Source organism: Entamoeba dispar, genomic scaffold (assembly GCF_000209125.1).
Source record: "Entamoeba dispar SAW760 scf_1105229459701 genomic scaffold, whole genome shotgun sequence".
Classification (NCBI taxonomy): Eukaryota; Evosea; order Mastigamoebida; family Endamoebidae; genus Entamoeba; species Entamoeba dispar.
Genome location: NW_001853824.1, coordinates 248,056 through 269,179, shown reverse-complemented (window position 1 = coordinate 269,179; position 21,124 = coordinate 248,056). Strand labels below are relative to the sequence as shown.

Below are 21,124 nucleotides of genomic sequence, written 5' to 3'. Positions count from 1 at the left end.
CTATATCAATCATACGTTGCAAAATATTTGCTTCAAACTGTTTAAAATATTCAACCATCTTATCTTTGTGTTTCTTTCCAAGAATATGTTCTTTTCTGCTTCTGGTTCCTCCATAAACAAGGTGTTTTTGACAATACTCACAATAATATCTCTTTTTTCCCATGATTATTTATTTTTTTTAAGACCTTTTTAGATTTTATTATTATTTTTTTTATGTTTTATATAACAACTTATTAAAAAAAATCGTATTTTAAATCATAATTTAATGAAAATTTTTATCAAACATAATTTTAACAAAAAAACATTATTTCTTTATTTTTGATAAATAATTTTATAAATCTTATTTTATCACTTTCTTTCTTTTTTTCAATGAAATGATTAAGTACATGTTTATTAATTAAGTATTCTTATCTAGTACTATTTTTGTTTAAAAAATTAAAGTAAAATAAAACAAAAACATAAAAACTTTATTCTTTGAATTGACAATCATAATTTCGTTTTGATTAATCAATTTCTAAAATAATATTCACAACCAATTTGTATATCTATAATAAATTAAAGTAATGAAAAAGATATACTTCTTTGTTTACTTATTTATCAATTAATAATTATGTTGAATTGCCTCAGGAGTAGATATCTTTCATTCTATAGAAATTAAAAAAAATTATAATCTTAAAAACAAAAATTAGATCATTAATTAAAAACATCAAAATACGATAAATAACTTGTAAAAGATCCAGAAATAATTAGAAAAAATAGAAAAAATAGAAAAGAAAAACAAAAAACTAATTAGGAAAAGTCCAAGAAAAAAGAAAGTTCAAAAATAAAAAGAAGAATAGAAGAGAAAGAAAAAGAATGAATAAAAGAATTAACATTTCCAAAGAGAACTCAATTATCAAATAATACGAGATGGAAGGAGCCAAAACTTATATTAGAGGACTTCAAAATTTTACTGAGAGTATACACAAATGTACAAGTCTTGAAAAAGAAAAAGAGTTAGTCAATTGTGAATTAGCAAAGATTCGTAAAGAATTTAAAGAAGGCAAAATCAGTTCATATGATAGAAGAAAATGTGTATTAAAAATGGCATATATTGAAGTACTTGGATATGAGGTTGATACTGGATTTGTTGAAGTTATTCAATTATTAGGAAGTAGTAAATATTTTGATAAACATGTTGGATATTTAGTATTTGTATTATTATTTTCAAATGTTCCAGAGTCAACAAGAATGATTATCAATACATTACAACAAGACTTAGAAAATAATTTAGAACCTGTTCTTTGTGATGCTTTAACTGTTATTTCTACTTTAGCTAATATGGAAATGGCAGATACTTTAGCACCATCTGTTCTTAAATTATGTTCAGGATTCTGTGAAACAAATGTTAAAAAGAGAGCTCTTATTACATTAAGACAATTATATAAATCCCAACCAAATGTATTGAACATTAATCCAGACTTTATGAAAACTTTAGAAAAATTACTTTCTACTGAAATGGATTTAGGAATTATCAATGCTATGGTTTTATTACTTATTGAAATTGGCAAAAAACAACCAGAACTTCTTAAACCATTTGGAACAGAACTAACTAATATTCTTCAAAGATTAGTTAATCATGAATATACACCTGAAATTGATTATCATGATACATCTGCTCCTTGGCTTCAAATTTTATTATTTAGATTACTTTCAACAATTGATTTAGAAACAACCACACAAAAAATTTTCTGGGATTCAGTACGTAAAGTACTAGGAACAAGTGATACTTTAAGATTTGATAAACCATGTAACGAAAAAACAATTCAAATGTCAATTATCTTTGAAGTAATGTCAATTGTTATTAAACATGAAAAAGAAGAATATTTTGAAATTCTTCTTCCTTTATTAGGTACTTTAGTCGAAGACAAAGAAGTTAATATTCGATATTTAGCATTAGATACATTTGTTCTTCTTGGACAAGCAAATTATAAAAATGTATGTCAAAATTATTTAGTTCATATCTTAAATAGTCTTGATGAACCCGATGTTACTATTCGTAGAAGAGCTGTCGATGTATTATATGCATTATGTACACCACAGAGTGTTAGAAAAGTAGTAAATCAATTACTTCATGTTCTTGAAAATGATGAAGGAGAATTAAAAGAAGAATTAGTTGTAAAAATTTCTATTCTTGCTGAAATGGATCCTGTTAGAGATCAATGGTATGTAGATACTATGTTATTAGCTACATGTCTTGGAGGTGAATTTGTAAGACCTGAACTATGGGACAGAGTTCTTAGTTCACTTGGAAATGCAGCCCAATATGCAGTTCAAAAAATTGTTCAAGTTCTTCATGGAGGATGTTGGCATGAAGAATTTTTAAGAATGTCATGTGTTATTTTAGGAGAGTACCCTCAATTACTTGGAGGTTTAGCAATAAAAGTTGCTTCATACATCACAAAACAATTACCATATGTAAGTTCTACATCTAAAAGATTAATATTAACATGTTTAATCAAAATGGCTAAAGAATTAAATGAAGTACGTCCAACTTGTGAAAAAGCTTGTCATATGTATCTTTCAGCTGTTGATGTTGAAGTTCAACAAAGAGCTGCTGAATACTTAAATATTATGAATAAGAATGCATATGAAATTGCTATCGCACCATTACCTGAGCGAGCTATTAATGAAAATCAAGACAATCAAGAAAATGAAAAGAGTAATAAGGATGATGATCAATTCATGAGCCAACAAGTATCTGAATCACAAACTAACCTCAATAATTCAAGCCAAATAAATGGACATATTTCTACTCAATCATCTACTCAAACAAATATATTGGATCTCTTTGGATCAGTACCATCACAACAAATTACTGAAAACCAAACAAAACAATTACCATTAGATCATACCCCATACAATGAACGTGGATATAAAGGAAGTGTCTTTACTCATTCACATGCAGATTCTGAATTAGGAAAGAAGGTAAGGTTTATTCATAAAAAATTACTTTTACAAAAAGAAGGAGTTCTTTTCCAAGATAGTTGTATTCAAATTGGTATGAGAATGAAGTGCTCAAATACAGTTGATGTTGCTTTATATATTGGAAATACTCAAGACCAAAATATTAATTTACAAATTGCTTTAAAAGGTGAAGAAGGAATTAATTGTTTGTTACAAACAAATCAAGTCAATATTGAACCAAAAAAACAACAACAAGTATTATGTAGATTTGAATTAAAACAATTATTTTTACAAGCTCCTATGGTAGGATTAGCATATACAATTGGAGAACAAAATACTCAATTATCATTCTCATTACCAATTAATATTTTACGATATATTCAACCATTAAATCAGTCTGTTGATTTTTTGAATCAAAAAGAACTTCTTGGAGATTGTTTACTTCAAAATCAAATTCAAACTTCAATGCAACTAAAAGACCTTCAACAATTATTTGAATTAAATAATTTCAAAATTATTTCATCATCTGCAAATCAACTCGTTTGTGGTGGTATCATTTTAGATCAACCAATTGGAATATTTGTTGATGTTCTTGGTGGAAGTTATAAGATTGGAGTTGGGTCATACAAATTAGCTATTGCTCAAGTTGTGAATGATTGTATTGGATATTTATTATCAAATACCTTCTAAATTGAGTTAACTCTTAAATATTTTTTTTTATTTTTTGATTGAGATTCAAGTTTTTCGTATAATAAAAATAAATTAAAAGAAGAAGAATTCTATTGATTAATGATTAGATAATAAAACTATAATATTTTAACAATAAAACTATAACAATTAATCTTATTTGTCAAAAGAGACAACAAAAAAGAGGAAAACAAAAAAATTCTCTTAAAGATCCAATCAAACTGGTAAAGAAAAATGTCTCTCAGTCAACAACGAATTATGAAGATAAGTATTATTGCAATTATTTTATTTGTTAGTGTTAAAGGACTTTATGTTTCAAAGTCAACTATCTTTTCAGAGAAATCTGTTAAAATTATAACTTTTGGATTTGATGGACAAGGAAGAATGGAACTCAGTGTTTCTTCTTTGTCCCCATCTCCAGATAGACTATCAACAATTAATGTTGCCATATGTAAAATTAAAACTGCTAAAGAATATCTTGAAACGTATGATGATGACACTTTATGTAGGGCATTAAAAGAACATTGTGAATATGGTTTGTTTATAATTTTTTTATAAAGTTGTTTAAATGAATAAACTGATGTACGTAGTGTCTCCATTTGAATTTTATATGACAATTAATGTAACTGCACCTTCTCAATATGAGATTTATTTTTTATTTTGTGATATTCCAAATTATATTAAAATGGATTATAAAGTACACTTAATAAATAAAAAAGGTATTGAATTATCATCTGAGGATTTCTACAGACCAATTATTGTTCTTGTTCAATTATTATTTATTATTTCTAATGTTATTGGATTAATTGTTAATGTTATTCTTCATAGAAAATCTTTTTCATGTATTCAATTATTCATTTTCATTATATTCTTCTTTTATTTTTGTTCTTCTTTAATAAACAGTGGATTTTGGATTACTTATTATAATGGATATGAAAAAGATATTACCCAAACAATTTCTCATTTTTTTACAGTTTTTGTTGATGCAACAACTATGGCAGTCCTAATGTTGATAGGAAAAGGATACAAACTTATTTATCTTAAAGTTCACTTTTATGAAATGAAGTTATTAATACTTGGATTTATTATCTTTTGTATATGTGGAGTTTTAGAATGTTTTTGGATTAAATGGTTTGTTCTTGGAAATCTTATGGTAACTTTAGGACTTTTCCTTCCTGTTGCTGTTTTCAACTTTTCAACTTCAAACAGAATTATTAATAGTCATATATTAATTGCAACTTCTATTGAATATATAAAAGCATTCAAATTAAAGAAATTAGTTTGTTATGTTTAAGTTTTTTAATATAAAATGAATGTATAATTAATTTAGTATTATAGATGCTTAAATTTAACTTGGGAGTAATTTTTTTCTATATTATTGTATATACTGTGAATTTTATACTTATTCATTTTGTTCCAAATGAATATATTGTAATAACAGATGTAGTTGAATGTTTCTTAAGATTAATATTAATGTTATTATTATCAATATTATTAAAAACACGTGATTACGTTTTTAAACCATTAGAAATTGATAAAAAATCATATCTAGATCGTATCAATATGTCACTTAACACTGTCTTGACTGCTCGAAAATTATTAAAAGAATTTTCTTATATAACGAAACCTTCTCCAGTTCTTGCTTCATTAATTTTGGTTGGAACTTTTTCATCTCCAATTAACTTAAACTCATTTCCACAAGTACATTTAAGATATTGTACTTGGAAATCAATTGTATGATTGTAATTATTTACTTTTGTATTTCATTTCTTTATTTGGAATAAATAAAATACTTGTTTGAAGAAATTTTTTTTTGAACTTAATTTAACCATCGAAACACTTTTTATAATATAAAAATAAAAAAGCCTATTACTGAACAATAGACAATATGAAAATTTAGCTTTTTTAGTTACTTATTAGAAAACAAAATATTATACCTTTTTCTTTATTGACTCTTTAATTTTCAAAAAATATAATATCTAACATTTTTGAGTTGGATAATGACACTTATTACGTATTTTCATAGTAAGATTTAATAAATTATTTTATTACTTTAATTTGTATTATACATTAATTTAACATATCCATTGAAATAAGTGTATTAATTTAATAATGAGTGTTCTCTGTTATTCAGTTAAAACATAGATATGATAAAATCATTAATAGAGTCAAAAAAAGTATTAGAACATCTCTATTAATAATTTTAAAAACTAAGAAGAGTAAAATATCCTATTGACTATGAACTATAAAGCAGTTGTCTTGTTTCAAAAGTTGTTTAATTTATTTGAAAGAGATGAACTATGCTTTCAAAATAAGTTTAATATTAAGAATATTTCTAATAATATATTATAGATACTTATTTAAACAAAACTAAATTATATATTTAATTCGTGTTGAAAATATGATTATTGACAAGGGAGCAAGTTTATATTACAATGTCATGTGTTTGACAAATAAATTTGAAAGATTATTCAATTACCTTTATTTTTTTCACTAGGATTTCAGTTTTTATTTTTATTAAAAACAAAAAACTATCTAACAATTTTTATTACAAGGTTTTCTCATTTCAAATGACAATCAATTACCGTTGTAAGAAATGTAGATCATTGTTGTTCACAGAAAATGAAATACAACCACATGAACCAAATAGCAATGAAGTTTCGTTTGGATATAGAAGGAGAGGTGGTGGTGGTGACTGCAATTCTGTCTTTTTAAAAGACAAATTGGTATGGATGGGTCCATGTGATCAAAATAATGGTAAGATTGAATGTCCTAAATGTCACTATGAAGTTGGAACTTATACCTGGTCTGGGAATCAATGCTCATGTGGTAAGTGGATAAGTCCAGCATTCCAAATTGCTACATCAAAAATTGACAAAGAAAAACCATTTACTTTTCCTCAGCACAATTAACAAATGATCAAATAAACAATAAATTACTTTTTTCTTAACTTAAGTACTATGCTTCATATTTAAAATTAACTGTTGAGCAATAGAACTTTATTGCATCAACACATTTTACATAGACATCAACTTTAGTATCTTCAAATGGTGTTTCTACTTTGCCATAAATATAAGGTGTTTCATCATGACCAATTGAAATTCCCATTGGTAATGTTCCATAAACCAGAAGGTTGTCACTCCAACAATTCCATGGCAACTTATTTACACCAAGTTGTTCCATTGTAATATTTTGTTTCAATAAAATAGTTGTTTCAGCGTGTTTACCGTTTAAATAACATTCAAAACCAGGTTGTGCTAATAACATTCCACCAATAATTAAAAAGAATAACACCATAAATGCTACTAATATTGTTAGTACAATCTCTAGTGTACATCCATACTTTTTTGGTGCCCACCGAGCAATCCCTATGACTAGTCCTACTACAATAATTCCACAAACACAAATTATTACTCCAACAATCCCCATCACTAATGAAACTGAGACACTAAGTAGTGTCAGAAATAATAAACACCAGAGACAAGCAGTGTTATTTGTTGTCCAATATAACTTAACATTTTTGATGTTTTTATGTATTTCATTTCTTGTTCTCCAAAAAGATACCCAAAGACATGCTGAAGTAATAAATAATAATACCCATATTCCAGGTAATTTTGGGAGTGCAAAAATAGTCCATATAGAAATAGCTGTTGTTCCAACAGCTAATGGTGCAGTAATAACAGCTGGTCCAATAGAAAAATGAAATTTATGAGACTGAGTAGTAGTTTGTTGTTTTTCTTCAGTACTTTCTATGTATTTTTTTATTGAGTCAACGAGTTCTAATGTAATTGTTACTTGTTGTTTAATTTCTGAAGTATCATTAATATATGAATTAATTTCTTTTAATGATTCAATAATGATCGGAAGAATTCCAACTACATCAAGAGATGTTCCATTTGGAGCAAGCTCAGGACAAGTTTTGTTTACTTCTTGAGCAATAAATCCATATTTAGTTGTACTGTCTTCTTTATAATTATATTGAACACCAACAAGTTTAAATAGTTTTTGAAGAGAATTGGTTAATGGTTTGATAGATGTTTTCAATTTACTATCAGACCTTTGAAGAAAACCATTTTCTGCAAGTATTTCTCCTGCAACATGTAATCGTTTTAAAGCATTTTGAAGGAGTTCTATTTGAATAAATGGGATAGAGGTTAATGTATTTTGTTCAGAGTTTTGAGTTATGTTCCAATCAAATTGTTGAACTAAAGGAGAAAATGAGTCAACGTTTTGTATATTTAAATTTTGAGTAGTTTGTTGTTGTTTATTTGTAGTAATAACTTCTTCACTTTCAAGTAAACAATTATTTAAAGGTATTTTAGTATCTAAAATAAGACAATTTAAATTAACAAGAGGATTTGGAATATTGAAATCATAATTTTGATTTTTATTTAATTTCTGCATATAACTCTCACATAATTTTCGAACTGCTTTTCTATCAGGTAATTTCTTATAAGATGGAGCTTTTTTAAATCCTATAGTTTGAAACGAAATAATATGTCGTAAATGTGCATCCCATACATGTGAATAACAATTGTAATGAGTTTTTGGTGATGATTCAGTGCATCCAGGAAAGGTACAAACCCATTGTTTTCCTGATGAGATAGTGGTTTTCATTTAAAACAATGTTCAATTAAGGATTTGGTTTTATTTTTATTAAAAAAATAATTATTTTATAATAAAACTCTTATAATAAAAATAAAAATGTGAAATCATATTATTTCATCCTTTTATTCCATCTCCACAACAGAAGTTACTAATTCACGATTTGAGTCAAAAAGCTTTGATAACCATCCGATTATAATTAAGACACCACCAACTATTGCACCAACTGATGCAAGGGAATGTGCAAATGAGTGATCATTCATTTCGTTGATTACAATGTAAGGGGATAATTCATATTTAAAGAAAACTCCTGGTTGAGCAAATGAAGCACCATAAGTAACTGGAATGTCTCTTTCACTAACAGACAGTTGATATGTTCGAAGAGTATAAGAAGGATATTTGAATAAAGTAGGGATAACGTTAATGTAATATGTTTTACGGGCATTATCAAATCCATTTAAAGTAAATTCTTTACCATTTAAAGGAGTTTCACCTGAGTGAACTGTTGAACCAAGTGTATTAGAAAATGATAAATGATTAATGTAATGAGTAGGATTAAAACTTTTCATTTCTTGAATTGTAAATTGATGAATATGACCTTGTGTATGTTTCTGTGTTGCAGTAATAAACTGGTTTAATCTTCCTTGCCTAAATGAAATTTTACCAAATGCTACATGAAATTCTCCACTAACTCTACTTACTTTCATTGTTCCATGCATTCTACAACCTCCTAACAATCTATTATCAAATTTAATTCCATCTGTTACTCCTAATTGTAAACTTCCAGTAATTTCAGTAACATCCAATCCAAAGTCATCACATTTCATTTTAGGAAATGTTATATCAATATTGATATACATATTTGGTAATACGCCTGCCTTTACAGTATCAACATCAACATGAGATACCCATTGAGGGTTTAAAAAGTTATAAGTTTCACTGAACACTAATAAACCAATAATAATATACGATATGACAGAAAATAATTTTGTGGTGTTAGTTGTTATTTTTAACTTTTCAGGAACCTTAAGAAAAATGTCACATTCTTTAAGAACTTGTTGTATTTTTTTCATTTATCTTGTTCTCTCTTTTTTAAGTTCTTTTTTGATTTTTGTTTTATAGAAAAACATTTTATTTTATAAATAAAGATAAACAATAAAAGAAAGGGATGTTATACTTAATTAATCCTTCTCTGATGCAAGAACAAGATAGTGCTCAATTTCTTGTTGCGAAAGTAAATGGAAAAGTTTATTATCTTTAGTTACAATTGCAATCTCAATGTCAGTAGCTTTAAATTCTGATGAAGTAACTGTTTGCAAACAGTCCAATGCTTGACAAACAACTTGGTCAACAGTTAATTCATTACTAATCTTTTTCTTTTCTAAATTATTAAATGCTTCTTGCTCTTTTTCTCCTGCTGCACATCCTCTAAAAGCAGCAACAGAACCTGCTGGATCACTTCTCCAAAGTTGAGGTCCTGAAACTTCATCCCATCCAATAAACATTGAAGATACACCAAAAGGTCTCATGTATGCATGTTGTGTTAACATTTGAGCAAAATCAGCCGTTTTCTTTGCCACTAATGATACAGGCATTTCATATCCATAGTCTAATTGGAACTTACTTGCATAATATTGTGACCTTTGAGCAATAACTTTACCATCCGCATATATTCCTGACATACAACAACCAACATGTTTTGAAATACGATGAAGATGAGTTACTGTTGATGGATCAACTAATCTATCCTTTGTTGTGTTAATTTCTTTATAAATTTTAAAAATGTTAAAAGGACCAACGACAAACTGGTAATTTCTTTTGTGTTACAATACATGCAGCTTCACCACTACATACACCAACCGTTGTTAAACTTTCACATTTAGTTGCTTTTAAGGCATATTCTACTTAATAAATATTGTTAAGATATTTGAAAAAATAAGTAACAAACCGACTTGATATAATCTCCCTTCAGGTGAGAAGATTGTGAGTTGACGGTCATATCCTGTTCCAGCCATTAATTAATTAAATGGTTTTAATAGATGAAAAAGCCAAAAAAAAATTAATAACAATTTAATAAAAAACTATATTTTTATTGAAGTTTTAAATTTTTTCATTTTTTCTTAAATTTTTTATGATTTTGTTTTTAAATGAAATAAAAAAAACAAAAAGAAAAAACAAATATTTAAAAAGAGAAGTTGGGGGTGAATGGAGGAAGAACATCAATATATCGTTCTATCAGAATTTCCTAAAATCACTACACAATGTAAAACCCCTGGAAAATCATTATACTTTCATGTCACAAATAAAATTTCATTTATTCGATGGGTGGGTTCATTAAAACTTATTACTTGTGTTGAAAAACCTAATGGAAATGAAATCGAACATATACTATTTTACCATCAACTGAACCCAGCAAAATTAATTTCAATATTTGATTTTTCTACTACAATTAGAGATCTCATTGTGTTGACTTGTAGTAATAAAAACAAGGAAGATGAAAAATATCAATTAGCATTCATCACTACACGTTCTCTTCATCTTTTTCATCCTATTCCAATTTCAAAAGTTATTCATCCTTCCTCTAATTCAATAGAATTACCTGATTCACCAACATGTCTAACAGCACACCCAACTTACCCTTTACTTTTAGTTGGTTGTATTGATGGTAGAATATTAATAATTAATCATTCACTCCAAATAGTATCAGTATTAAAAACACATAACGCTCCTTTGATTAAAGTGATATGCTCAAAAGATGTCCCACACTCATTTATTTGTTGTGCTCGTGGTCCTTCGATAGTAAAAATGTATTCTTTCTTGACAAATCAATTATTAAATTCATTAGCTCTTCATATTTTTATGACTGATATTTGTTGGAATGGTAATTGTGAATCATCTATGATAGTCTCTGATTCTTTTGGATATATAAGTGTTGTTGGTAGGCGTACAACACAACCAAAATCAAAGAAACAAGCAACTTTTCAACGTGCAAAGTTACATCGTTCAGGTTGTAATGCGGTTGATGGTAGGGATGGTTTAGTATTTTCTGGTGGAGACGATGGAACTGCAGTAATGTTTGATAAGAGTCAGTTCCACTTAAAAAGAAAAAAAGATGGAATTAAACCCACACATGTTCTTGTTAAAGTGGTTCAAAAAACTGATGGAAGCACTGAGATTCTTGAAGATCTTGAATTAGAACAAAATATGGAAAGTTATGTGTTAACAGATGACACTACAAGGATTATTGATGTTAAATTAAATCCTGAATATTTCATTATTGCCATTGCTGTAAGGAAAGGTGTAGTAGTGTTAAAACGATATAAATCAATGTGAAATACAACTAATTATTGTTATATATACCAGAAATAATTATTTTTTAAAAAAAATGAAAAAAGTTTTTTAGAATAAAAAGTTAATTGTTTGAATAATCCAAGTGAAATGAGTGGCTCAAAACGAACAGAAAATATTCTTAAAGAATTAGTTGAGAGTGAGGCACGGTACATTTCTCAAATGGAATTAGGATTATTTAAATATAAACAACCAATGGAAAAAGATGATAAACATATTATTGGCAGTGAAGATCTAAGAAAAATGTTTATGTATTATCAAGATATAATTGAATTTAATAAACAATTATTAAGAGAATTCACAGATTATTTAAAAAAAGGTGAGTTAATAAAATATGTTGGGGCAGTGTTTATAGAAAATGAAAATCAATTTAATGTATATATAAATTATTTTAAGGCATCAACTAAAAGGCAAGAAATTTATGGTAGAGTTATTAATAATTTACAACAAAATTTTTATCTTCGTTCTATTCAAGAAACTGCTTACAAGAAAGGTATTCAGTTACAAAGTCTTGACTCTTATTTAATTCTTCCTATCCAAAGACTTCCAAGATATCAAATGCTTTTAATTCAGTTAATCCAATCAATTCAAATGAACTCTTCACCATTACAGTTAATAACATTAATTAATCGTCAAGTAAGAGAAAATGATAATATAGAACAATTAACAGAAACTTCAAAAAGAAAAACATCAAAACTTTTAAATAAAAGAAGGGTGTCTATTTGTGTTGCACCAAAATTCTCTATTCCATCAAGGGCTTCTCCTGGATCTTTGTCATCTCAAAGGTTATCAAGAAATACTTCAAACCAACAACTTTCATCTTTTTCAATTACTCAACCAACCCAAAAAGAAGAGAAGTCTTCAACTAATCAAAAACAAGAAAATCCAATAAAAGAATTAACAACTATAAAAGTGGAGAATATTAAAATTGACCAATCTTGTCAAGTTGATTTACTTCCTCAAGTGGGAACACCATCATTGAGTAGAGAATCTTCAGCACCAAGTTTAAATAGTAGAACAAGAAATAGTGTTTGTACAGAGTCATTGCAAAGTGAAAGAGAAATAATACTCCAAGAATGTCATGAAGCAATTCAAATAATAACAACTAAAACAAATGAATGTAATAGAGCTGTAGTTGATGAGGAACAAAGAATTCATGATAAAATTTATCGTAATGAAATGACTCTCAAATACCAAACTGAATTCAATTTACCTGAAAAACATTTTATAGCTTTTGAAAAAGTAAAATGGTGGTTGGATGATAAAGCATTAGATGGGAACTTTGTATTATTAACAGACTCTTGTTTTATTGAAAGTGTAACTCAAACTAGAATTATATTATATTTAGAAGAGCTTCAAATTAATGTAATTAAAGGAGGAGGGCAATTAGAATTACTTTACAATGATATTGATATTGTCATTGGCTTTACTGATGAAACAAAATGGAAGAAGTTAATTCTTGACCAAAAAACAAAACAGTTAGAACGTATTGAAGAAAGTACTGGGTTTTTTGGCACAGTAATGAAACTTACTGGGTTATTGTTTGAATAATTAAAATGTTTCTTTAATTTAAGGAAGTATATTAATATAAAGAAGGTTACAATTTTTGAATATATAAATTTTATATATATTCAAGTGCTAATTTTATTTAGTTTAAGACAAAAAAGTTAGAGTTGGCAATATAACTTCATCTTGGATTTACTAAATATAAATACCTCACTGAAATCTCCCAAGGCAATTGCAGGTTCTTCACTAACAAGAATTAGATTATTTCAAAGAGGTATTTGATGGTAAAAGAGTAATAGAAATGAGGTGGTATAGGCAATATGAGAATTAAAAATTTTTAACAAGAAAAGACAATTAATTCCTGTCTTATTAACGAAAAATGGAAAACGAAAACTTACAATAAATGGCTATCAATCATTTTATGATTTAAAAACTCATCTAAATTAATATGAAAAAGAATATTACATGAAACAGTTAATAATGAAACAGAATTAAATGAAGATAAAAAAGAGAGTGCAATGACAAATGAAGAAGAAGAGATATATCAAATTGTAAAAGAAATGATTAAAGGAACATGCCTTGAAAAATACCTTACACCAGAAATAATTAAAGATTGTAAACATTATGAAAAAGAAGAAGTTGTGAAATTATTACAAACAATGGGATTAGAAGAAATAACTCAAAAGAATCAATATTACTTTGAATAAAAAAGAAATTGTTATTTCTAATCAATTGAATTAAGATTTGGATGTTTAAAATTTAATCCTTTTTCTTTTCTTTTGCAAGAGAAGCAAGTGAAACTTTTGGAATAGAGAATCCACAAGCAATCATTGAAAGAATATATCCAACAGCAGGATAAGCAACAAACAAAACGAAATTATATCCGGAGATATTAATAGAATTTAATAAATATACTCTAATTTTACTTAAAGAAAGAGTGACAAACATACAAACAACCATCATAGAAAAACCAATTCCATTTGCAGCAGCATAATAATTGATTCCATGTTTTTGTTTACTAAAGAAATTATTACAAAGTGGTACTGCAAAATAACTACCAACAATATAGAAGATCCACATAATTGGAACAAAGTCCATTGAAACGAAGAATGAAAGAGAGATTTTTTGGATTAAAATATAAAAAGCAAGTCCAAAAAGAGCTGGAATCATTGAAATAGTTGAGAAATATTCGTCTTTAATAAATGGACCAATCCATTTAGCATAATGAGTATATCCCATAATAACAATTGGGAATACTAAGAATGGAAGGAAGGTAAGATCCATAAATGAAATAGAAAGAATACCACAAACAATGAACATTATAACTGAAATGAAATATTCTTGAATATAAGAAATTGGGAATGTATCAATAAATAATGAAGAAATAGCAAGTCCAATGAAAATAATTGCAGCACCTTTACAATAACCAACTATTTCAACATTTTCTATTTGAATTTCATGAGGAAGAGTTTTTAAAATTTCTGAAATTAATAATCCACTTTCAATACTTATATATTCACTATCAAGAGTAGGTAATGGTCCATAAACACTATTACATTTCATGATATATCTCATAGTATTCTTTTGAATTGGCATATCAAGTTTTTTCATAATGAGATATGCATATTCAGTACCAATACATGATGAATTTGTTTGTTGTAATGATTCATCAAATGTTCCATCAACAAATTTAAGTTTATTTAAAAATTCTTTTAATTTATTAATTGCATTATTAACTGCTTCTTTATATTGTTCAACATTTTTAGCATCTTCAAGAAGACTTGTAGCAGCATAAAGAACTTTCATATCACTATATCCTCCTTTATTATCAAAAATAATTCCAGTTTCATTCTTTTGCATAGTTAATACAAATTTAATTGTATTCAAATATTGTTCAGTTTGCTTATAATTTTCAAATTCTTTATTAGCCTTTAAAATTTCATGTGCATAATAAGTAGCCAAAACACTTTGTGGTTTTTTCTTTTCAACAACTTCTTTTTCTTCATCATTAGAACTATCATCATATCCAAATTCATCAACCTCAGGTTCTAATACTTCAACAACTTTTTCATTATCTTCTAAAAACCCATATCCATCATATAATTTCATAACATCTTCTTTTGATATACTTTTTCCAAGTTGATTAAGATAATACATATCTTGAATACCATTATTAATAATATCAGCATCATAATCTTCTTCTTTTACATTATTATTGACTTCCATATTAAGATTCTTTTTAATAGTATTAACGCAATACTTTTCAGAAAGTCCTCTTAAATTTCTTTCAAACGGAGTAAGAGATTTACTAAGATTCTCTACAGGGTTGTTTGTGTTTGAAATAATTGGAATTAATACAATTGAAATTGCTGCTAATACAACAAAAATAATAGCATACATTTTATGTGTTGTATTTGGTATTACAAATGAAAATTGAACTCCTTTTCTACTAACTTTCTTAGGTTTAACGTCTTGGACTTTCTTTTCTGTTCCTTCCACCTTTGGCATTAACTGAAAAATTCTCAGATCTTCATCTTTCATAATTTTAAGATGTGTCTTATGAAAACTTATTAAATGTTTTTTAATTAATTTATCATTCCTTCTAATTTTTTCATTTTTTTTTAATAGATTGGTGAGTAATTTTTCGGTAATTTCTTCATTTTCATATAAAATAGTTACAGTAACACTAGATTAATGAAACAAGTAGTACAAGAGTGTAATGCTTGATTGGGTAAATAAGTTACTAAGTAATAATAGTAAGGTATAAAAAAAAAATAATTTATAATAACAAAAAAAAAATAACAATATAAATATGAAAATGAATAAAAAGAAAAAGATAAAGAACTAATAAAGGTTAAAATAATAAAAAGAAAATGGATAAATTAGGAGATGTTATGGGTAGAGCAGTTAGTGTAGTTAATGCAGTATCAGGAAATGATACTGAAGAAACAGAATATGCAAATTCACATATAAAAGAAATAGAAGAAATGGAATCATATATAAAGAAACATCGAAGTATTGCAAATAAAATATTAGATTCATTTAGTATTCTTATAGAACAAATAGGTAATATGGCAGAATTACATAGAAGTCGATTAACATTATTAGAACCATTACAAAAAGAAGATCAAGCACTTTCAGTTAATTATTTACTTTTTATTCAAGGAAATATGCAACTTATTAGAGATGAATTAACAAAAGGATATGGAAAACAAATAGGATTTATTTCAAGTGAAATTGCAGAAGTTAAAACATTATTTAATAAAAATACAAGAAAACCTATTGATAGTGTTGAAACAATGACAATTATGTTATATCAATTAAAAAGGTTATTTGAAATTAGAAATAAAATAATGCAAAGACATCAATATCTTGCATTTCATTTATTAAATTGTAATTTAAATTCATTTAATGTTAATAATGGGAATATTTATATTGCTATGAATCAATTAAGTGATCTTGATAATGATTCAGAACAAATTCATTTACATTCAGTTTCATATGTTGGAAGAACACTTGGAGAAATTTTAGATGCTGAAAGAAGAAAACATTCTGAATTACCAAGAGTAATAGAAGATATTATTAATCTTTTAGAAAATCAATATTATGAAAAAGAAGGTATTTTCAGAACAGCTGCTTCTCAAAAACAAGTTAATGAATTATTTCATAGATTAAGTGTATCAGATATTTCTTCTTTTCCTTGGGAAACACTTGCAAGTACTTTAAAACGATTTGTTAGAGAATTACCTGGAATGTTATTTTGTAATTCTTTAGCAAAAGATGTTTTATCTAAATATCAAGAATCAGAAATAAGAGAAACAAGAATTAATAATTTATCATCATTATTTTATGCTCAGAAATGGGTACCAGAAGAGAAAATTGTTTTATTTAAAGCAATTGTTAAATTATGTCATAAAATAATGTTACATTCATCAAAAAATTTAATGAATGAAAAAAATTTATCTGTTTGTTGGACCCCAACTATGTTTTCTGTTAATAATGATGAATTATCAAAATATCTTGGAATGATGTCTTTTATTATTACTGAATCAGATTTTATTTTTGATGATGCTAAAAAATATATGGGAATGATTGGTAATACTGAAGTTCGTGGTAAACAATTAGGTCCTCCTAAAATTGGTCATTCAAATATTTTAGAATCAGATCATGTTCAACCAAAAATGATTCCAAAAGTTCCATTAATTTCTTTAATTGATTCAGCCCCTGATTATTCTAATTCCCCAAGTCAATCTAAATTTATTATGGGTACAAGTCCTTCTCAAGGTGGTATGTCTCAACAAACAAAATTCACTCTTGGAAATTATCCTCCTAAAGATATTCAAAGTCCTCGTGTTCAACAACGAGATCCAACAACTCGTTATCCTATGGTTACTCAACAAAGACCAACAACAATGGCTGTTCCATCAGCTCCTCCACCTAAAGTTCCACCAAGACAAAAATTTTTACAACAACGACAAGAAACACATAACAACTCAACTCTTTTGTTGAGTGATGATTAATTAACATAATAAAAAAACAATAATAACTTTTTTAATTTACTTTGTTAACACAATTAATTTCTAATATTTCTATTTTTTTTTTTTTTAATTTTTTATAAAAAAAGGATCTTTCATTGCTTCTCTTGCTGATATTCTTTTTCCAGGATTATATTCAAACATTTTCATTAATAAACTATATCCATCTTCACCAATTGACTTTAATTTAGTTCGAAATTCAACATTATTCTTTGGAAAATAATCAAATACTTTCTTATCAGTGAAATAATCTAAATCAGGATAATCTATTGGTTTTGGAGTTCCTAGAATATCAAAAATCTTATGTAATTGATCAATATCACTATCTCCTCTAAATATTGGCTCATGAAGAATCATTTCAGCAATCACAGCACCCATTCCCCATATGTCTATTCCTGACCCATAAATATTATATTTTTGAATCAACTCTGGTGGTCTATACCACATTGTAACTACTTCTACTGTATATCTCTTTATTGGAATACCAATAGATCGTGCTAATCCAAAATCTGCTAATTTAACTACATCTCCACTTAATAATACATTTGACGGTTTAATGTCTCGATGAAGAATTCGATGTGAATGCATAAATGCTAATGCATCTAACATTTGATATGAAGCGTGTCGAATAAAATTAATAGAAAGATCTTGGGGATTGTTTTTAAGAAATTTATGAAGATCAGTATTACAGTATTCAAATATAAGATATAAATGTTTCTCTGAATTATAAACATCTAATAATCTACATCAATAATTAGTTAAATACTTTTTTCTTTTTTTTTTATTTTAATTTAATAACAAACTTAACAATATTAGGATGTGAAATATCTCTTAAGATCGCTATTTCTCTTAGAGCCGTAGAAGGAACTCCTTCTTCTTCTTGGTCAGCTTTAACTTTCTTGAGAGCGACAAAAGTATTTGACAAAATATCAACAGCTTTACATACTTCACCATAAGTACCTTCACCGAGTTTAGTATCTTTTCTGTATCGATTGTTGACAAGACTTTCATTAGAAAGAGGAAGAAAAACTTTTTTTCGGTCATTTCGGTGTAATTCAATCATTCAAACTAATGCAAACTAAAATAACAAGTTCTAACAGTAGAGGCTTTCATTTGTATTAGTTTTGTTATTATAAAATTGAGAAAGTCATTTCATTTTAGTAGAAAAACGAAAACTAAAAGAAAGTGAAAGTAAATTGTAATTAAAAATACAATGCTCATTTTAATGTTACTATCTTAAAACAATCTACATGAAGTGTACAATAAGTAGAAATCATATTTTCATTATTTATTAACTGAAGATAAACATTCCATGTTGATGGATTAAAAGCAGTTCCAATAGTTGGTTGAACAAGGAGATCAATAACAGAATAATTTGAATAATATTGGTTTATTTGAATTGTGTCTAATATATCAAAAGATGTGATTCTATTAATTAGTGCAATAACTTCATGGTTTGTAGCAATGAAAATAATATCTTCATACCCACAAGTTAAACAACCCATTTTTAATGGTTTATTTGTTTTTAGATGATTTAGTTCAAAGATGTTATACATTTCACCATACCTGTCATGGCATGTTATTACATTTCCTGATATTCCATATACTTGACCTTGTGCTGAACAACAGAAGAGTTTGCTTGAAGTTGGTACAATGTATATAGGTGCTCCATCATGAAGAGAGTATGATGCTATTGTTGATGAACAACTACAAATCATATAACCAAATGATGTACAAGCAGAGAAATATTTAATTTTTTCACCCACACAAATAGTAAATGCTAAATTTACTTTTAATTCGTTATTCCTATCATCTAAAAAGATTCGATATATTATAATACTTCCTGCTTTAGTTATAATAAACATTTCTAAATCTGTAATGTATTCTGTTTCCATTAAATAACAATTAGAAATTATACTCTCTATTCTAATAGTATTAATATGATCTTTCCAAGTCAATGTAATGATATCAGCATTAAGTTGATATGAAGCAATCACTCGATTTTTAACTTTATCGCAACAAATTATTCGTTTATATTCACTTTTAATATTAACAACTTTTGTTCTAACATCTTTTCCTTCTCCTGCAATAATATCACTAGCTTCTGTTTGTATAACAAGATTTCTTTGAACATTCAGCCCAATAACAGAAGATGTTAAATATTGATTTTCTTTGGTAACACTAATTTTCTTTTCTTTGTTTTTATTATCATAAGAGAAATCAATACACTTTTTTCTTTTAAGGATGATATTATTTATTGGAGTAAGACTCTTCTTACCAAAGTTTATATTTAACCATTCTCCAAGTTTTTTTTGTACCTCAACTGATTCTAATTCTTTTCTTTTCTTATAAACAACCTCTAATGCACTTGAACCAAACTTTGGGCTTTGAGCCAATTGAATACTTCGTGGATTAGAACTCTTTGTAATTGTTGGTTTATTACCATAACAAATACCATCTTCAGATCCTCCCATCCCTGAATATATTTTTTGTGATGCATAGACTTGTGGGACACAGTTACATGAAATTAATCGAATATCCCTTACTGTTGTTGGTGGTTGTGCAACTCTTAATTGAAATAGGGGTAATATCCGAGTAAATGGCATATGAGTATATAATAAACAACAAGTGTTTGCTGAGTGTTCCATTAAACTTTCATTTTTACTTGATGTTATTTTACTGTCTTCAACTGATGGAAAGACATAATACATATCCACAGATTCTAAACTTCTTGTTGAATAACAATTTAATGCACATATATATTCATATGTAGATAATAACCCATCAGCCCATAATTTGAGATAAGATCCATTAACTTTATTTGGAATATTGATAGTAACGTTTGACTTAAACTTCTCAAGGAATACACTGAATTTTTGCATAGCCATACTGTAGATTTTTTCATTTTCAAACGATAAAAAATATGGACGCCCTCTTCGTTGAATTAGCTCTATACCACACAACATCCCATTATTCTCTCGTGGAAATATTTCTCTTATATCATCCACTTTAATGACATGGTACGTATTTAACTGCCATAACTTAATTTCTTTTAATTCGTTGTTGAAAGTCATTTTACAACAAATACTGTTTGATGGTTTTTTAATAATACAGTCAATAGCATCAAGTCCTTGATAAGGAATATTACCAAATTGTGATTTATCAGGGATATAAAGATTTTCATATGAAAGTAATTTTGTAGGAGGTTCCGTAACTCTTTTAGTTAAGAATATTGGGTTTATTGGATATAAAAACTTATGAATAAATCCAATAAATACTGTTGATGAGAGTTGAAAGAATGGGTTACATATAGCAACCAATCTCATTGTTTTTCTATAACACTTAGCAATTTCATTTTGTTTGATTTTATCTATTGTAATTATATCAATATAATTTCCTTCAATTGGTAATGAAGAAACTGAACAATTAACAAGAGGAATGGGTGTTGGTTCAGTTACAATTAATTTATGATTTTCTTTATATTTTAGAATAATAGA

The 21,124-nt window shown here is 26.9% G+C and overlaps 12 protein-coding genes across 12 annotated transcripts in view, besides 19 other annotated features; 6 read left to right on the top strand and 6 right to left on the bottom strand.

Moving 5' to 3' along the window:
- Positions 1–164: 164 nt before the first annotated feature.
- Positions 165–349: a sequence feature (AT_rich).
- Positions 350–651: 302 nt separating this feature from the next.
- Positions 652–704: a sequence feature (AT_rich).
- A 46-nt stretch (positions 705–750) lies between these two features.
- Positions 751–868: a microsatellite.
- Positions 869–909: 41 nt separating this feature from the next.
- EDI_093420 (AP-2 complex subunit alpha-1, putative) lies at positions 910–3,636 on the top strand (the record flags this gene model as incomplete). The annotated part of the gene is made up of 1 exon (XM_001736246.1): positions 910–3,636. One exon carries the CDS (start codon positions 910–912, stop codon positions 3,634–3,636), a length of 2,727 nt encoding a protein of 908 aa, XP_001736298.1.
- Positions 3,637–3,649: 13 nt separating this feature from the next.
- Positions 3,650–3,672: a sequence feature (AT_rich).
- A 21-nt stretch (positions 3,673–3,693) lies between these two features.
- Positions 3,694–3,714: a sequence feature (AT_rich).
- Positions 3,715–3,867: 153 nt separating this feature from the next.
- On the top strand, positions 3,868–5,373 carry EDI_093410 (uncharacterized protein; the record flags this gene model as incomplete). Its single annotated transcript, XM_001736245.1, has 3 exons — positions 3,868–4,168; positions 4,224–4,912; positions 4,972–5,373. 3 exons carry the CDS (start codon positions 3,868–3,870, stop codon positions 5,371–5,373), a joined length of 1,392 nt encoding a protein of 463 aa, XP_001736297.1.
- Positions 4,929–4,970: a sequence feature (AT_rich).
- Positions 5,097–5,134: a sequence feature (AT_rich).
- Positions 5,374–5,473: 100 nt separating the features above from the next.
- Positions 5,474–5,497: a sequence feature (AT_rich).
- Positions 5,498–5,663: 166 nt separating this feature from the next.
- Positions 5,664–5,712: a sequence feature (AT_rich).
- A 229-nt stretch (positions 5,713–5,941) lies between these two features.
- Positions 5,942–6,022: a sequence feature (AT_rich).
- A 181-nt stretch (positions 6,023–6,203) lies between these two features.
- On the top strand, positions 6,204–6,545 carry EDI_093400 (hyvh1 dual specificity phosphatase, putative; the record flags this gene model as incomplete). The annotated part of the gene is made up of 1 exon (XM_001736244.1): positions 6,204–6,545. The coding sequence occupies one exon, from the start codon at positions 6,204–6,206 to the stop codon at positions 6,543–6,545; it is 342 nt and encodes a 113-aa protein (XP_001736296.1).
- Positions 6,546–6,591: 46 nt separating this feature from the next.
- Positions 6,592–8,250, bottom strand: EDI_093390 (uncharacterized protein; the record flags this gene model as incomplete). Its single annotated transcript, XM_001736243.1, has 1 exon — positions 6,592–8,250. One exon carries the CDS (start codon positions 8,248–8,250, stop codon positions 6,592–6,594), a length of 1,659 nt encoding a protein of 552 aa, XP_001736295.1.
- A 28-nt stretch (positions 8,251–8,278) lies between these two features.
- Positions 8,279–8,339: a sequence feature (AT_rich).
- Positions 8,340–8,363: 24 nt separating this feature from the next.
- On the bottom strand, positions 8,364–9,311 carry EDI_093380 (uncharacterized protein; the record flags this gene model as incomplete). The annotated part of the gene is made up of 1 exon (XM_001736242.1): positions 8,364–9,311. The coding sequence occupies one exon, from the start codon at positions 9,309–9,311 to the stop codon at positions 8,364–8,366; it is 948 nt and encodes a 315-aa protein (XP_001736294.1).
- Positions 9,312–9,419: 108 nt separating this feature from the next.
- Positions 9,420–10,253, bottom strand: EDI_093370 (proteasome subunit alpha type-6-A, putative; the record flags this gene model as incomplete). Its single annotated transcript, XM_001736241.1, has 3 exons — positions 9,420–9,986; positions 10,045–10,139; positions 10,187–10,253. 3 exons carry the CDS (start codon positions 10,251–10,253, stop codon positions 9,420–9,422), a joined length of 729 nt encoding a protein of 242 aa, XP_001736293.1.
- Positions 10,254–10,288: 35 nt separating this feature from the next.
- Positions 10,289–10,427: a sequence feature (AT_rich).
- Positions 10,428–10,443: 16 nt separating this feature from the next.
- On the top strand, positions 10,444–11,571 carry EDI_093360 (uncharacterized protein; the record flags this gene model as incomplete). Its single annotated transcript, XM_001736240.1, has 1 exon — positions 10,444–11,571. One exon carries the CDS (start codon positions 10,444–10,446, stop codon positions 11,569–11,571), a length of 1,128 nt encoding a protein of 375 aa, XP_001736292.1.
- Positions 11,572–11,601: 30 nt separating this feature from the next.
- Positions 11,602–11,649: a sequence feature (AT_rich).
- A 27-nt stretch (positions 11,650–11,676) lies between these two features.
- EDI_093350 (Rho/RAC guanine nucleotide exchange factor, putative) lies at positions 11,677–13,137 on the top strand (the record flags this gene model as incomplete). The annotated part of the gene is made up of 1 exon (XM_001736239.1): positions 11,677–13,137. One exon carries the CDS (start codon positions 11,677–11,679, stop codon positions 13,135–13,137), a length of 1,461 nt encoding a protein of 486 aa, XP_001736291.1.
- Positions 11,954–11,981: a sequence feature (AT_rich).
- Positions 13,138–13,187: 50 nt separating the features above from the next.
- Positions 13,188–13,218: a sequence feature (AT_rich).
- A 633-nt stretch (positions 13,219–13,851) lies between these two features.
- On the bottom strand, positions 13,852–15,600 carry EDI_093340 (uncharacterized protein; the record flags this gene model as incomplete). The annotated part of the gene is made up of 1 exon (XM_001736238.1): positions 13,852–15,600. The coding sequence occupies one exon, from the start codon at positions 15,598–15,600 to the stop codon at positions 13,852–13,854; it is 1,749 nt and encodes a 582-aa protein (XP_001736290.1).
- Positions 14,779–14,818: a sequence feature (AT_rich).
- Positions 15,601–15,841: 241 nt separating the features above from the next.
- Positions 15,842–15,974: a microsatellite.
- Positions 15,966–17,612, top strand: EDI_093330 (uncharacterized protein; the record flags this gene model as incomplete). The annotated part of the gene is made up of 1 exon (XM_001736237.1): positions 15,966–17,612. The coding sequence occupies one exon, from the start codon at positions 15,966–15,968 to the stop codon at positions 17,610–17,612; it is 1,647 nt and encodes a 548-aa protein (XP_001736289.1).
- Positions 17,608–17,715: a sequence feature (AT_rich).
- EDI_093320 (cell division protein kinase, putative) lies at positions 17,697–18,690 on the bottom strand (the record flags this gene model as incomplete). Its single annotated transcript, XM_001736236.1, has 2 exons — positions 17,697–18,369; positions 18,431–18,690. 2 exons carry the CDS (start codon positions 18,688–18,690, stop codon positions 17,697–17,699), a joined length of 933 nt encoding a protein of 310 aa, XP_001736288.1.
- Positions 18,377–18,425: a sequence feature (AT_rich).
- Positions 18,691–18,844: 154 nt separating the features above from the next.
- The window catches only part of EDI_093310 (uncharacterized protein), a gene marked incomplete at both ends in the record, with an annotated part of 5,013 nt that continues 2,733 nt past the window's right edge, over positions 18,845–21,124 (bottom strand). The window contains one exon of the mRNA XM_001733283.1: positions 18,845–21,124. This exon is cut by the window's right edge and continues 2,733 nt beyond it. Coding sequence (XP_001733335.1) covers positions 18,845–21,124 — 2,280 coding nt within the window.